The sequence below is a fragment of the Mauremys reevesii genome, linkage group 1 (genome assembly GCF_016161935.1).
Source record: "Mauremys reevesii isolate NIE-2019 linkage group 1, ASM1616193v1, whole genome shotgun sequence".
Classification (NCBI taxonomy): Eukaryota; Metazoa; Chordata; order Testudines; family Geoemydidae; genus Mauremys; species Mauremys reevesii.
The window spans coordinates 355,808,357-355,823,543 of record NC_052623.1 but is presented as its reverse complement, the minus strand read 5'-3'; the positions used below and the strand labels follow the sequence as shown (position 1 = coordinate 355,823,543).

The 15,187-nt window shown below is 71.4% G+C and overlaps 1 protein-coding gene across 3 annotated transcripts in view; it reads left to right on the top strand.

The window, feature by feature from the left end:
- Nucleotides 1–11,468, top strand: part of CCDC136 (coiled-coil domain containing 136) — a 30,982-nt gene extending 19,514 nt beyond the window's left edge. Inside the window, exons 4-9 of one of the 3 annotated variants that reach the window (XM_039520589.1) lie at nt 3,435–3,761; nt 7,960–8,077; nt 8,311–8,575; nt 8,703–8,846; nt 9,574–9,685; nt 10,827–11,468. In XM_039520589.1, the coding sequence (XP_039376523.1) occupies nt 3,435–3,761; nt 7,960–8,077; nt 8,311–8,575; nt 8,703–8,846; nt 9,574–9,675 (956 nt within the window). In that variant the 3' untranslated portion in view covers nt 9,676–9,685; nt 10,827–11,468. The remainder of the gene's footprint in view (nt 1–3,434; nt 3,762–7,959; nt 8,078–8,310; nt 8,576–8,702; nt 8,847–9,573; nt 9,686–10,826) is intronic. The other 2 variants (XM_039520590.1, XM_039520588.1) reach the window with 2 other exon arrangements.
- The last annotated feature ends 3,719 nt before the right edge of the window (nt 11,469–15,187 follow it).

The following is a 15,187-nucleotide window of genomic DNA, read 5'->3' as shown; positions in this document are numbered from 1 at the left end:
GCCAGTAGCCCGTGGGGGCCGTGCGCCAGGGCCCGTAACCCGTGTGGGCCGTGCCGCGCTGGGGCCCGTAGCCCGTGGGGGCCGTGCCGCGCTGGGGCCCGTAGCCCGTGGGGGCCGTGCCGCGCTGGGGTCTGTAGCCCGTGGGGGCCGTGCCGCACTAGGGCCCGTAGTCCGTGGGGGCCGTGCCGCGCTGGGGCCTGTAACCGGTGGGGGCCGTGCCGCGCTGGGGCCCGTAGCCCGTGGGGTCCGTGCCGCGCTGGGGCCCGTAGCCCGTGGGGCCGTGCGCGCTGGGGCCCGTAACCCGTGGGGCCGTGCGCGCTGGGGCCCGTGAGCCCGTGGGGGCCGTGCGCTGGGGTCTGTAGCCCGTGGGGGCCGTGCGCGCTGGGGCCCGTAGCCCGTGGGGGCGTGCGCCTGGGGTCTGTAGCCCGTGGGGGCCGTGCCGCGCTGGGGCCCGTAGCCCGTGGGGGCCGTGCCGTGCTGGGGCCCGTAGCCAGTGGGGGCCGTGCCGCGCTGGGGCCCGTAGCCCAGGGGGGCCGTGCCGCGCTGGGGCCCGTAGCCCAGGGGGGCCGTGCCGCGCTGCCCGTAGCCCGTGGGGACCATGCCGCGCTGGGGCCCGTAACCCGTGGGGGCCGTGCCGCGCTGGGCCCGTAGCCTGTGGGGGCCGTGCCGCGCTGGAGCCCGTAACCCGTGGGGGCCGTGCCGCGCTGGGGCCCGTAGCCTGTGGGGGGCCGTGCGCGCTGGGCCCGTGGCCCGTGGGGGCCGTGCCGCCAGGGCCCGTAGCCCGTGGGGACCGTGCCGCGCTGGAGCCCGTAACCCGGGGGGGCCGTGCCGCGCTGGGCCCGTAGACTGTGGGGGCCGGGCCGCGCTGGGGCCCGTAGCCCGTGGGGGCCGTGCCGCGCTGGGGCCCGTAGCCCGTGGGGGCCGTGCCGCGCGGGGGCCCGTAACCCGTGGGGGCCGTGCCGCGCTGGGCCCGTAGCCCGTGGGGGCCGTGCCGCGCTGGGGCCCGTAGCCCGTGGGGGCCGTGCCGCGCTGGGGCCAGTAGCCCGTGGGGGCCGTGCCGCGCTGGGGCCCGTAGCCCGTGGGGGCCGTGCCGCGCTGGGGCCCGTAGCCCGTGGGGGCCGTGCCGCGCTGGGGCCCATAGGGGTGTGTCGCACTGGGGGCACCAGGCCAGGGCGGGCACTGGTGGGGCAGAGAAGGCCCTGGCCCCGCCACTCCCCAGGCCTGGCCCTGCCAGCAGGGGGCGCGAGCCGCAGGCCGGGCCGGAGCAGCTGGAACCGCGCGGGGTCGCCCGGGCGACACGCAGGGGCCAGCCCGGCCTGGAGCCAGGGGACGCAGCCATGGAGCTCACGCCCTCCACCTCCGTGGGCAGTGAGTGCCGCCGACCCCCCCGGGGACCCCGGCACCCCCCCTGGGGACCCCGGCAACCGCCCGGCAACCGCCCCTGGGGATCCCCGGCAATCACCCCCAGGGACCCCCAACAATCCCCCCGGCAACCGCCCCCGGGGGACCCCGGCAACCACCCCCCTTGGGACTCCCGGGAACCCCCCCGGCCACCGCCCCGGGGGATCCCCCCCGCAACCACCTCCCAGAGTCCCCCAGGCAGCCGCCCCCTGGGAATCCCCCCTGACAACTGCCCCCAGGGGTTCCCCCCTGGCAACTGCCCCAGGGACCCTCCACCTGGCAACCATCCCCGAGGGAGCCCCCACCTGGCAACTGCCCCCCCGAGACCCCGTGCATGGCAACCACCCTCTGGGGACCACCCCATAGCAAACCCCCACGGAGTCCCCACCTGGCAACTGCCCTGGGGCCCCCCCATCCCAGCAACCACCACCTGGGAACTCCCCATCAGGCAACAGCCCAGGGGACCCCACCGGGGAACTGCATGGCAACCACCCCTGGGGCCCACCCCACATGGCAATCACCCCTGCCCCCAAGGCCCTGCCCACTACCTGCCCCCCCCCCCCCCCGGGATCTCCTGGGCAAACACCCTGCAGCTGCCGCCAGGGCCTGCCCCACCTAGCAACAGCTCCCCGGTACCACCTGGCAGTCGCACAGCAACCGCCCCTTGGGGACCACCGCAACCAGCCCCCTTAGGACCTACCCCCCAGGAACCCCCTGCCTGGCAACCGCCCAGCAACCAACCCACGGGGATCTGCCTCCCAGGGACCACCCGCCCAGCATCTGCCCCTCAGGGAGCCCCCCCGTCCAGTAATCATCTGGCAACCACCCCTCCCAGGGACCCTCCCACCCCAGCAACCAGCTCCCTGGCACTCTCCCACCTAGCAACCCCTGCCCCGGGAATCCCCCCATGAGAGACCCCTCCCTGACAACCCTTGCCCAGGGACCCCCACCCACCAGAGGCCCTTCCACCCCCCCAGCCCTCACCCCACAGGGACCACTCACTCAGGGGACCCTAACCCCGAGGTCAGCCTTCCAGGGGGTACTCCCTGCCCCCACCCAGCCCCAGCCCAACCTCCCCCAGTCACCCCTGCTCCCAGGGGATCCACCCTGCACCTGCCAGGGGTTGCCCCTCCCAACTTCCCCCTCCCCCAAACCGTCACCCCAGCACTCACCATGGCTCTCTGCCCCCCTACACACACCCTCCCGCCACTCCCAAGCACGTGCCCCACGGTTCCCTCACTGCTATCACGCCATGGGTCCCCCCTGCTCCACACCCCCAGCACTTTGCCTCCACAGCCTGCCCGGCCTATTTCCATCCCGCCCCTGCAGCTGCCCCAGGGGCTCCCCCACTGCCTCCCCACCCCACTGTCCCCTGGAGTTCCCCGTTCCCCCCCGGCTTGCGCGCCTCATTTCACCCATTCACTTACTGCTGGACCCCTCCCCCCCCAGCCCCCCAGTGTGTGCTCCCCAGGCATCGCTCCTCCCTGCTTGTCCATTTCTGGCTTGGGGGTCGGAGCAGGCCCCGGCGGGGGGCAGGTGGGTTGGCCAGGGATTAGGCTCCTGGGGCTGGAGCAGGAGCTGGCCTGGAGGTGGAGCTGGCTCAGGCTAGCAGGAGGCCCTGTGGCAGCCAGCAGATGGGCTGGGAGGCAAAGCAGGTGGAGGCCAGGCACCCTCAGGTGAGGGGTGTCTCTTGGGGGGCCTGGCTGTTCTGTGGAGCCTGGGAGGGGCATGTCATTCCCCCTTTTTTCATCCTGCCTCCCTGGATCCACTGCCCAGAGATTCAATTGGCTATGGGGTTATACCTCACTTCCTGTCCCAAACTGCCACGTCCCGCCCCAGAGGTGGCTGCATTTCAGCAGTGGGTGAAGTGATCCTAGTGTGTACAGGCTGGCAGGTGCTTTGGGATCATTCGGGCTCTGCAATGCGCCCCTTGCCGCGGTCCCCTGGCCAGAAGGCACTGGCTAGGGAGAAGGGGCAGTAATGGTGCTCTGGCGCCAGGCCCTCACCCCGCCTCCCTGCCCCGCCCCGTGCAGCTCAGATGCGCACACTGAAGGATGAGTTCAGCTCCCTGCAGGAGACGAAGGCGTTGGAGCTGGAGCAGGTGGAGCGGGAGCTGCAGGAGGCCAACGAAGAGATCCACAGCCTGCAGCTGGAGGCGGAGGAGGTGGCGGCCATCCACGAGAACGAGATCGCTGCCCTGCAGGAGCAGCTGTGCCGGCTGCGAGCCGAGCTGCAGCGTGTCCAGCAGGTCCGCGAGGAGTACGAGACGGAGATCACCACCCTGCGCGCCGAGATCACGATGAAGGGCAGTGGCCAGGTCCGGGCCGAGGGCCGTGCTGACGAGGTGGCTGCGCTCCAAGGTATCGCCTCTGGGATCCTCGCTCCGCTGTGGGGTGGGCTCAGCAGGGGGCACTGTCGTCCCCCCCCCCGGCAGTCAGTGCTGGCCCTGATCTCCAGCGTGGCACTAGGGGGCGCTGTGCTGCAGGGAGGTGCGGGGAGGCTCAGCAGGGGGCGCTCTCCCCTGGCAGTCAGTGCTGACCCTAATACCCCAGCGTGGCACTAGGGGGCTGTCACACCTGGCACCACTCTCGGGCAGGGGGGGTGGCCCCACAGGACCCTGGGGCAGTGTGGCATCCCTCAGGGCGCGCTCTCACCAGGGCAAGCCCCCTTGGCTACAGCGCCTCTTGGGTCTGGCCTCGGAGCGTTCAGCCCCCCCTGTTCCACGCTCCCCACAGTGAGTCCACCTGGCTGGGACACCTGGGGCAGCCTCACCCCCCCACACTGCAACGGGGCCCTGCGCCCCACTCCGCAGCCAGCCCTGACTCCCAGCCAGCGTGGGACACAGGAGGGTTATTAGTGGTCGGGAACAGCGTAGAACAGAGCTTTGTTTGCACAGAAAGCAGGAACCTGCAGCAAAGTCCAGCTTGGGGGCAGATCCAGAGGCCTGGGCTCTCCCTGAGTCCCAAACCTGGAGACTGCCTAGCCTCCAGCAGCCCAGCCTCAGTCACGCCCCTTTGCCCCTCCTCCTTCCTTGGTTTCTTTCCGGGCAAGCCAGGCACCCGGCCTCCACCTCTCTGTTCTCCAGCACCTCCGGCTGGCTCCTGCAGAGGATGGGCCCCGGCCTTGTCTGTGCACAGGCAGCCATTAGGCAGTCACACCTCCCTTCTAGGGGTCTCTGCAACAATCACCCCCCCTTGTCCCACCACCTAGCCCTAGATATTTGTGAAACACACCGGGGAAACTGAGGCACACTGTATTCATACAAAACATTACGAACATTCCCACTTTGTCCCAGGGCACTGTGCTGTAGGGCGCTGGGCAGTGCTTCACCAGGGGGTGCTCTGCCCTCACAATCAGTGCTGACCCCAATGCTCCAGCACAGCACTAGGGGACGCTGTGCTGCAGGGGGCAGGGTGGGTAGGAACCCCCAGCCCCAGGGCCAAGCCAGACACAGCCCCGGACACCGCGGGCTGGCGCCATCGGAATGGAATGGGCGCATGGAAAGCAGCCCCAGGGAGCTGTGGAGGTCGTGGTCATTGGGGGCACTGTGGCGTGTGAGTCTCCTGCGAGGAGGGTTCTCCTGTGGGGCAGGGGCTGTGGGGGCAGGGTGCTCCTGCAAGGTGGGGGTACTATGGGGGTGAAGGTCTCCTGTGAGGCTGGGGCTGTGGGGGCAGGGTGCTCCTGTGAGGTGAGGGTACTATGGGGGTGAAGGTCTCCTGTGAGGTGGGGGCTGTGGGGGCAGGGTGCTCCTGTGAGGTGAGGGTACTATGGGGTGAAGGTCTCCTGCGGGCGGGGCCGTGGGGGCAGGGTTCTCCTGTGAGGCGGGGGCTGTGGGGGCAGGGTGCTCCTGTGAGGTGGGGGCTGTGGGGGCTGGGTGCTCCTGCGGGGCAGGGGCTGTGGGGACAGGGTGCTCCTGCGAGGTGCGGGCTGTGGGGGCAGGGAGCTCCTGCGAGGCGGGGGCTGTGGGGGCAGGGTGCTCCGGCGGGGCAGGGGCTGTGGGGACAGGGTGCTCCTGTGAGGTGGGGTACTATGGGGTGAAGGTCTCCTGTGAGGCGGGGCTATGGGGGCAGGGTGCTCCTGTGAGGAGGGGATGTGGGGCAGGGTTCTCCTGTGAGGTGGGGGTGAAGGTCTCCTGTGAGGCGGGGCTGTGGGGCAGGGTGCTCCTGCGAGGCGGAGGCTGTGGGGCAGGGTTCTCCTGTGAGGCGGGGCCGTGGGGGCAGGGTGCTCCTGTGGGGCGGGGCTGTGGGGCAGGGTTCTCCTGCGAGGCGGGGCTGTGGGGGCAGGGTGCTCCTGTGGGCGGGGGCTGTGGGGCAGGGTTCTCCTGCGAGGGGGCAGTGGGGCTGGGTTCTCCTGTGGGGCGGGGGCTGTGGGGGCAGGGTTCTCCTGCGAGGTTGGGGCTGTGGGGGCCGGGTTCTCCTGCGAGGGGGCAGTGGGGGCAGGGTGCTCCTGCGAGGGGGCAGTGGGGCAGGGTGCTCCTGTGAGGCGGGGGCTGTGGGGGCAGGTTGCTCCTGCGAGGCGGGGACTGTGGGGGCAGGGTGCTCCTGCGAGGCGGGGGCTGTGGGGGCAGGGTGCTCCTGCGAGGCGGGGGCTGTGGGGGCAGGGTGCTCCTGGGGGGCGGGGGCTGTGGGGGCAGGGTGCTCCTGCGAGGTGCGGGCTGTGGGGGCAGGGAGCTCCTGCGAGGTGCGGGCTGTGGGGGTGAAGGTCCCCTGCGGGGCGGGGGCCGTGGGGGCAGGGTGCTCCTGCGGGGCGGGGGCTGTGGGGGCAGGGTGCTCCTGCGGGGTGCGGGCTGTGGGGGCAGGGTGCTCCTGCGGGGCGGGGGCTGTGGGGGCAGGGTGCTCCTGCGAGGCGGGGGCAGTGGGGGCAGGGTGCTCCTGCGAGGTGGGGGTGAAGGTCTCCTGTGAGGTGGGGGCTGTGGGGGCAGGGTGCTCCTGCGAGGTGGGGGTGAAGGTCCCCTGTGAGGTGGGGGCTGTGGGGGCAGGGTGCTCCTGTGGGGCAGGGGCTGTGGGGCTGGGTGCTCCTGTGGGGACGGGGCTGTGGGGGCAGGGTGCTCCTGTGAGGTGGGGTACTATGGGGTGAAGGTCTCCTGTGAGGCGGGGGCTGTGGGGCAGGGATCTCCTGTGGGGCGGGGGCAGTGGGGGCAGGGTTCTCCTGCAAGGTGGGGGCGGTGGGGGCAGGGTGCTCCTGCGGGGCGGGGGCTGTGGGTGCAGGGTGCTCCTGCGGGGCGGGGGCTGTGGGGGCAGGGTGCTCCTGCGGGCGGGGGCTGTGGTGGCAGGGTTCTCCTGCGAGGCGGGGCTGTGGGGGCAGGGTGCTCCTGCGAGGTGCGGGCTGTGGGGCAGGGTGCTCCTGCGGGCGGGGCTGTGGGGGCAGGGTGCTCCTGCGGGGCGGGGGCAGTGGGGCAGGGTGCTTCTGTGGGGCGGGGGCTCTGGGGGCAGAGTGCTCCTGTGGGGCGGGGGCTGTGGGGCAGGGTTCTCCTGTGGGGCGGGGGCAGTGGGGCAGGGTTCTCCTGTGAGGTGGGGGCTGTGGGGGCAGGGTGCTCCTGTGAGGTGGGGGCTGTGGGGGCAGGGTGCTCCTGCGAGGCGGAGGCTGTGGGGGCAGGGTTCTCCTGTGAGGCGGGGGCTGTGGGGCAGGGTGCTCCTGTGGGGCGGGGCCGTGGGGCAGGGTGCTCCTGTGGGGCGGGGGCCGTGGGGCAGGGTGCTGCTGTGGGCGGGGGCTGTGGGAGCAGGGTGCTCCTGCGAGGCGGGGGCTGTGGGGCAGGGTGCTCCTGTGGGGCGGGGGCCGTGGGGCAGGGTGCTCCTGCGGGCGGGGGCCGTGGGGCAGGGTGCTCCTGCGGCGGGGGCTGTGGGGGCAGGGTGCTCCTGTGGGGCGGGTCCGTGGGGCAGGGTGCTGCTGTGGGGCGGGGCTGTGGGGGCAGGGTGCTCCTGCGGGCGGGGCCGTGGGGCAGGGTGCTCCTGTGGGGCGGGGGCTGTGGGGCAGGGTTCTCCTGCGAGGTGGGGGCTGTGGGGGCAGGGTGCTCCTGTGGGGCGGGTCCGTGGGGGCAGGGTGCTGCTGTGGGGCGGGGCTGTGGGGCAGGGTGCTCCTGCGGGGGCCGTGGGGCAGGGTGCTGCTGTGGGGCAGGGGCAGTGGGGGCAGGGTTCTCCTGTGAGGTGGGGGCTGTGGGGCAGGTGCTCCTGTGAGGTGGGGCTGTGGGGCAGGATGCTCCTGCAGGCGGGGCTGTGGGGCAGGGTGCTCCTGTGGGGCGGGGCTGTGGGGCAGGGTGCTCCTTTGGGGCGGGGGCTGTGGGGCAGGGTTCTCCTGCGGGGCGGGGGCAGTGGGGGCAGGGTGCTCCTGGGGGCGGGGCTGTGGGGCAGGGTGCTCCTGCGGCGGGGGCTGTGGGGGCAGGGTGCTCCTGTGGGGCGGGGGCGGTGGGGGCAGGGTGCTCCTGTGGGGCGGGGGCCGTGGGGGCAGGGTGCTCCTGCGCGGCGGGGGCGGGGGGCCCCGGGTGCGCCTGGGGGGCGGGGGCCGTGGGGGCAGGGTGCTCCTGCGAGGTGGGGGCCGCGTCCCATTGCAGCCTGTTTGCAGAGGAGCTGCTGGCCCTGCGGGAGCAGTACCAGGACCTGATGGAGGAGCACCAGACCCTGCAAGAGAGCAACAAGATCATGGTGCACCAGCTGGAGAACCTGGAAGCCCAGAAGTACAGGTAATGGGGCTGGAAGGGGCAGCAGGCCGGGGGGCGGGGGGGGGGGCAGCTTCAGACCCCACAGGCGGCTGGGCTCAGGACCTGCCTCCTGTTCCCCACGGCAGCTGGGGCTGGAACCAGAATCCTCAGGGGATCTGTGAGCAGGAGGCAGGCCCCTGGCTGGGCTGCTGGGGGCTGGGCCCCCCAGGAGCGGCTCTGCAGTCTCTGCCCGGGGCCGCGGGCTCTCTTGGCAGATCCAGGAGCAGGTCGGAAGAGTCTCGCAAGTCGACGGAGTCGGACGTGACCCATCCCCAGGTGCGCCGGACCCTCTCTCCCCGGCGCGCCAGCCCCCGCCTGAGCGGCAGCGTCTCCTTCAAGTCGGTGGACGACATGAGAACCATCAGCACCCCCAGCTGCAAGAAGGAGCCCCTGAGCCAGGCCGAGGAGTCCGACTCCGAGCTGAGCCTGTGCTTCCAGCTGCAGAGCGAGGAGGAGAAGGTGCATCTGGCCCAGAGCAAGGTACCCCCATCCTGGCCCTGCCCAGGCGGGGCGCTGCGGGGCAGGGGGGAGTGTCTCCCCAGGGCCCCCCCAGGCCTTGGCCCCGCTGGACGGGCAGCCACTCATGCCCCTCTCCCTGCCCCTGCAGTGTGACAACATGCAGACCGAGCTGCGGGAGCTGCAGCGGCAGTACCAGGCCATCCAGCAGGAGCGCCAGCAGCTGCAGGAGGAGCTGAGGCTGTGCCGGGCGGAAATCCAGAGACTCAAAGGCACCGTGCCCGCTGACGGGCGGGTAGGTGTGCCCCAGGGGTGCCGCCTGGCCACGGGCAGGGGTGTTGCTGGAGACAGGCGTGGGTAGTGACAGTGCCATGCTGCCATGGGGGGTGCCCCGTGGGTGCTGACTGTGCCACGCTCCCACAAGGGGTGGGGCTTGTGGGCGACGGCTGTGCCAAGCTGCCGCCTCCTGGGTGCCCACCACTTTCCCATAGATCCCATTCTTGGCTGGACCCACTGAGGCAGAGGGGGGCGCTGCTCCAGGGAGCCAGTGGAGGACCTGAGCGGGGGCGATACGGGGGTCGCAGCCAGCGGCGTGCAGGAAGCGGTGCCCAGTGCTGGGGGCGGTACCAGCCGGGCACAAGAGCTGCCTGGACCCAGACGGCGACGGTCTGAGCCCGGGGCTGGTCAGTAGCCGCTGGAGCTGGGGCTCGTCCAGACGCGCTGGCAAGTCCTGGGGCAGACGGGGCCTCGGACACTCCGCCAGGGAGCCCCCGCCCGTGGCCCAGCCTGACCCACGGCCCCACCCCCACGTCCCCTCCCATGGCTCAGCCCCTCCCCAGCTCCGTGAGCCCCAAGTGGCCTGGCTCCCCGCAGCCGCTGGGGCAGGACTAGGGAGACCCCGAAAAGAGGCCAAGCAGCCTGCGATTTAATCTCTCTTTTCTCTCCCTTCTCATCTCCATCCACCCCCCACCCCCCCGGCCTGTGGCTGCCGCCCCATTCCATTCCCTGCTCTCCCCCCATAGAGCCGCCCCGCCCCCGACGCCCCCGTGATCTCCCTCCCCCTCATAGGACTGGTTGTTATAGTGGCTCTGCTCTGGTGCTGGTGGGCCGAGACCTCTTCCTAATGCCGCTCAGGTACTGGTATCTCCCTTCCCCTCGGCCTGGCCCAGGACCCTGCTTGGCTCTCCCCGTGCATGGCAGGCTGCTCCCGCTCCCTCGGCTGCTTTGGGGCTCCAGCACCTGCCCTCTGATCCCTGCCCCCCGCCTCGCCTCTCCCCTCAGCCACCCCCTCTGCTCTCCATCTCCCCAGGCGCTTGCTCCAGGCCGAGTGGTGAGCGAGGGCAGATTCCCTCCCCCGGGCCTGCTTGGCCCCAGGGCTGCCAGCTGGAGACGGGGGGTGGAGGGGGCCCATCCTCCTGGGAAAGGAGCTGGTCAGATAACCCACAAGACGTGGCACCTCGGCCCCACTGCTGAGGGCAATAGGTGCCCCCGCGGGAGCCCCGGGCGCTGCCCCTGTGTAGGGGTGTGTGGTGCCCCCCGCTGCCACCCCAGGCCCTGCGCCCCGAGGCAGGGCCTGCGCCCCAGGTGGCCAGCAGGGGGCACTGTGCACGGGCTGAGGATTCGGGGGCATCAGCAATGAGGTGTGATGCCCGTCTGCCAGAGCAGATTAGACGGGCTGCAGCCCTGGGGAGAGGCTTTGGGATCCCCAGGCAAAGCCCTCTGAGTGCCCACGCGCAGCATGAGCCCCCTTGCTAAGCAGCCAGCCCCCCGCATGCCTCAGACCCTCACCATCCCCCACCCCTCACAGCACCCCCAGCCGCCCAGGGCTTCTTCCCGGGACACATCCCACAATCCTTTGTGGCCGCCAAGGCTCGTGGGACAGCGTTTGGCCCCCACAGGGTTGGGAACCAGGGGCTGGGCTAGGCGAGGGGCGGGCGCCCCATCACTGGGGCCGTGGGAAACAGGGCGGGGAGATGGGGGGCCCCTGGGTCTGATCCCAGGGTCCCCCCAGAGAGGGGGAGCGCGAGGGACCCCAGCTGTCCGTGCTCCCTGGGGAAGGCTGCCCCCCAGCTGTTAGCAGCTGGCCAGGAGCTCCACCGCCCCCTGCTGGCCGGGCTCAGCTCCTGCAGCTGGGCCACGGGAAGGGGGGCTCCAGCGCAACCCGCCCCCCCAGGCTCCAGGTGCCTCCCGGCCTGGCCCCCACCCCGCAGCCGCTGAGCAGCCCGGGCTCCCTGGAGGGCACAGCACTGACCTCCCCCCCATCTCCCCCCCACAGGTCCCGGCCGGGGGGCTGAAGCCCGTCATCCTCTTTGCAGTAGCTGCAGCCGTCTTGCTGCTGTACCCCTGCCTGAAGCGGTCCTGCACCAGCACCGTGCCAGCCTGAGGAGTGCCACGCCCGGGCCGTGCCAGGCACACAGCCCCCCGCCCCCATGGCCTGCTGCCCCCCCAGCACACGGCAGTCACCCCCCTGCCCCGGTCAGTCACACCATGGCAGCAGCTGCCCCCACGGGACTGGCTGTCTCCGTCCTTGGGGGCTCAGGGTCAGGGGCGCTGCATCCGTGGGGCAGGGAAGGGCGACTCGAGGATGCTGCTCTGGGAGTGCGTGGGTGTGGGGGGTGGCTGGGAGAGGGAGCGGGTGGGCTGCAGGCTCCGTGGGAGAGTGAGGGGCTCCCTGGAAAGCCCTGGGGCCCCCGGCTCTGGGCTGGCTCCAGTCCCATTGGATCATAGCACCAGCTAGTGGGGGGGTACGAGGGGTCCCTGCCAGCGACTCCCCAAACGGAACCTGTTCCGGTAGAGTCCCGCCCTGCCCCACACTGCCCCCCCCATCCCAGCCCCCGCCCTGATCCCTCTATCCCAACCTCCTGCACTGCCCCCTCATCCCAGCCCCCGCCCTGCCCCACACTGCCCCCCCATCCCAGCCCCCCTTCATCCCAGCCTCTGCCCTGCCCCATACTGCCCCCTCCATCCCAACCCCACCCTACCCCCATCCCAGCCTCTGCTCTGCCCCATACTGCCCCTCCTCCATTCCAGCCCCACACTGCCTCCCACCCTGCCCCCTCCGTCCCAGCCCCGCCTTGACCCACCCTGCCCCCTCCATCTCAGCCCCCACCCTGCCCCCCATCCCAGCCTCTGCCCTGCCCCATACTGCCCCTCCTCCATTCCAGCCCCCACACTGCCCCCACCCTGCCCCCTCCATCCCAGCCCCCGCTCTGCCCCACACTGCCCCCTCCATCCCAGACTCCCGACTCACACTGCCCCCCTCCATCCCAGCCCCCATCCTGCCATGGGGGCGCTGGGATCCCAAGGGAGCCCCAGCCAGGGCTCTGGTCCGGTCCCTGCTGATTGGCTCCATGTCCGGCGCTAGTCTGGGTCCCAGCCACGCTGGCTCTCGATGTCCCCCGTGGCCACTGCCGTGGAGCGTTGTTACCTGGGACGAGCTGCCGACACACTGGGAGTGGCAGGATGCGCCTTGGCTGGGGGAGGGAGGATGGGCACCCCCCTGCCACCGCACTTCTGCCAGGGACCGGGCAGACGCCACCCCGCACCGCCACCGTAGCCCAGCCGTTCCGAACCCGCGCCCACCTCTGCCTCCCCTCTCCAGAGCACATCGGCTCCTCTCCTGGTCGGCCAGAGGGGCGCTGGAGACCAATACCCAGCGCTCCCCACTCCCCACCCCACCCACCAGAACCCGGCGCGCCCGCCTTGGCGCTCGGCGTGATCCGCTGCAATAACTGAAACCCAAGGCGACCACGTGGTGCTTGAAGCAGTGGGAAGCCTGGGCCGGCGGGTTTAGCTGGCAATATTTAACATCCGTGCCTGGGACGCTTTGACTCTCTCGGTGCCGTTCGGCAGGGACGGCCCAGGGGCCGGACAGTCCCTGGAGAGGAAGATTTAGTTGATTTTAAAGGGGGATTCCCCGTGATTTCCCTGGCTCCACCCGGGCGTTGCCTCTCGCTGTCACCCCTTCGCCCGAGGGCCCCAGCTGCAAACCTTCCCCCGTCACGTCAGCTCAGCGTTAGCCCCCCGCTTCCTTCTGCCCTCGGTGTGCAAGCCGTGGGGGCTGGCCCCAGGCCTGGGGGGGTGGCGTCTGCACACTCACTGGTGTCACGACAGCTTGTGACCGGTCAGCGCGGATGGGCAGGGCAGGGCCCTTGAAGAGAAAGGGGCTTTCGTGGGGACCCGGGCCGTGGCACCGTTCCCTGGCCAACGGCCCCGAGGCTCGGGCCGGTGGGACCCGGGCCGTGACACCGTTCCCTGGCCAACGGCCCCGAGGCTCGGGCCGGTGGGACCCGGGCCGTGACACCGTTCCCTGGCCATGTAGTCCTGAAGCGCCTGCCCGGGGGCTGCCCTGGCCCCGTGGCCCCTGGTCTGTCCCCACCCAGCCTGCATCCCTGCTCTCGGACTGGAGCCGCGGCTGCCCCCCGACTCGCGCGCTCGGGGGCTCCCCCTCTTTGTGGTTGTTGAATGTTGTAACTTGGTAAAAGAACTTTCTAAAGCCACGGAGCCTGGGTGTGTCCTAGGCGTCGCCTCGTGCAGGGCGGGGGCTGAGCCAGCCTCAGGCTGCGCCCGGGGTACAGCGAGAACCCGGCCCGGGGACCCCGAAGGGGGCTGGCCCAGCCGGTGCTGGGAGACAAGCCCCCAGGGGAGCTGAAGCCCTGGGCCGGGATCCTGCTCTGGGGAACCGTCCCCCCGCCTGCAAGCGTGGGCCCCGGCTAGACCGGCCCAGACGCCGTGGGGATGGGCACCGCCAAGGCAGTAAAGCCAAGGCCACGAAGGAGCTCCTGGCTGCGGGGGATGCCCAGGGGCACTCTCCTCGGGGGCTAGCCGGTGGCGGTGGCGAGAACGCCAGCCTGGAGTAATGGGGCTCCGGCTCCTCCCCGGAGCCAGGCGCCAGAGCGCCCCCCAGCTGCTCTCCTCAGCGCCAGGTTTCTCGCCCAGCCTGTCCTTGGTCAGGCCCCCCACGCACCGTCAGAGCCTTGAGCACAGCCCCCCTTGCCCCGGGCCCTGCAGGGAGCACCCGGCCGCAGCCCATGGGGGCTCAGGGAGGCGAGCCAGGCAGGGGGCCGGGGATCTGGGTCTGGGCCAGGTCGCTGGGCTGTGAAGTGCTGGCGCGAGTCTAGGGTCTCTACTCCCCCCCGCCCCCACGGCTGGAGGCTGCTCGGTGGGACCCCGCTGGGGCTGCAGACGCAGGGGGTGGCTGGCTGGTGAAATGCCCCTTGCGAGCCCGAACCCCCCTCCCCTGAGCTCTGACCGCGCCGCCCCTCTCTGGCCTGGCACCCGTGCCGAGCACACGGTGTTCTCCGCCGGCTGGCAGGGAGCGGCTCACTCCCCCCGGGCCGCACCAGCCAGGTGCTTCGGGCCAGTGCTCAGCTGCTATATTGAGCAGCGAGGGTCAGGCACAGTGTGTGCCTGTCTGATGGTGCCAGGCTCCTGGGGGCAGGGACCCCCCCGACTCAGCGGCCAGGGGGCTGAGTGTGTTTGAGGGCGGGGCCTCGCGTGGCAGATCGGCCCCAGCGGAGCTGTCTGCTCCAGGGGCCCCCCGGCCGCGCTGCCTTCCCTGGCCAGCCCCAGCGCTCGGCAGGCAGCCCCGGCTGGAGGTGCCCAGTGAGGCTCTGGGGTCTCAGCCGGCCCCTAAATCACATTGGCAGAGCCCCTGCCCCGCTGCTGGAACCCACCCAGTGCCCCCTCTGGCCCAGGGCTCCCCTCCCAGCCTCCTGCCGCCCCGTGCTGTGGGAATCCCATCACGCCAGGGACTCCCGTGTGCCGGCTTGACCAAGCGCGGGTGTGCGGAGGCTGGATCCCATCTGCAGGCCCCTGTGGGGGGATTTTGGAGAGCAGGGGGGCTCTGTGACCCAGCTGATGGAGGCCAAGCGAGAGCCGGTGGCTGGGTGCCAAGGCAAGGTGGATGCTGGCCCCACGGTGCTACCTGTGGCCAGGGTGGTGACCGACGCCAGGACCAGCTCATGTTGAGCAGAAGGTCCCACCTGAGCCTCTCTGGCTAGGACCCAGCAGGGACCCTCCCCACAGGACAGGGGGGAGCAGCCGGGAGCCCGTCCGGGCTGGTGGGACGAAGGGATGGGCCCTGGGAGGGGGCTGCATGGAGGGAGAGGGGTGACGCCAGAGGCCCCCCAGTGAGCCGAGGGCTGGAGCAGGCCAAGTCCGGGAAGCACCTGGGCAACTGGTGGAGCAGTACCCCACGTGCCCCCCGCAGGAGCGAGCCCAGCGGCAGCATGAGCCACGTCCTGAGTGGGGCGGGGGGGGGGTCAGTCCTGGGGGGTGGAGCCGGGGGAAGGCTGAGGGCACATGCACACACACAGCATACACCCAGAGCACGCACACACACACACACGACAGGCACGCACCCAGCACATACCCCCCACCAGTCTCTCTCCACTTTCAAACAACTGCCCCTCCCCCCCACACACACCATCCTATACAACCGCCCTGGCACCTGCAGCCTTCTTCCCACTTCCCACACCTCAGCCTCAGTGCCGTGGGGCCGAGAGCTGCTGGTCAAGGTTGGGCCCCTGGCCCTTGAAGGGCCTGCGTGTCGCCAGCAGTGGGGCTGGCAGGGAGGTGACATGGGGAAGGCTGGAGCTGGAGGCCAAGTATTATCTAGCTCATCCCTGGCAGGTG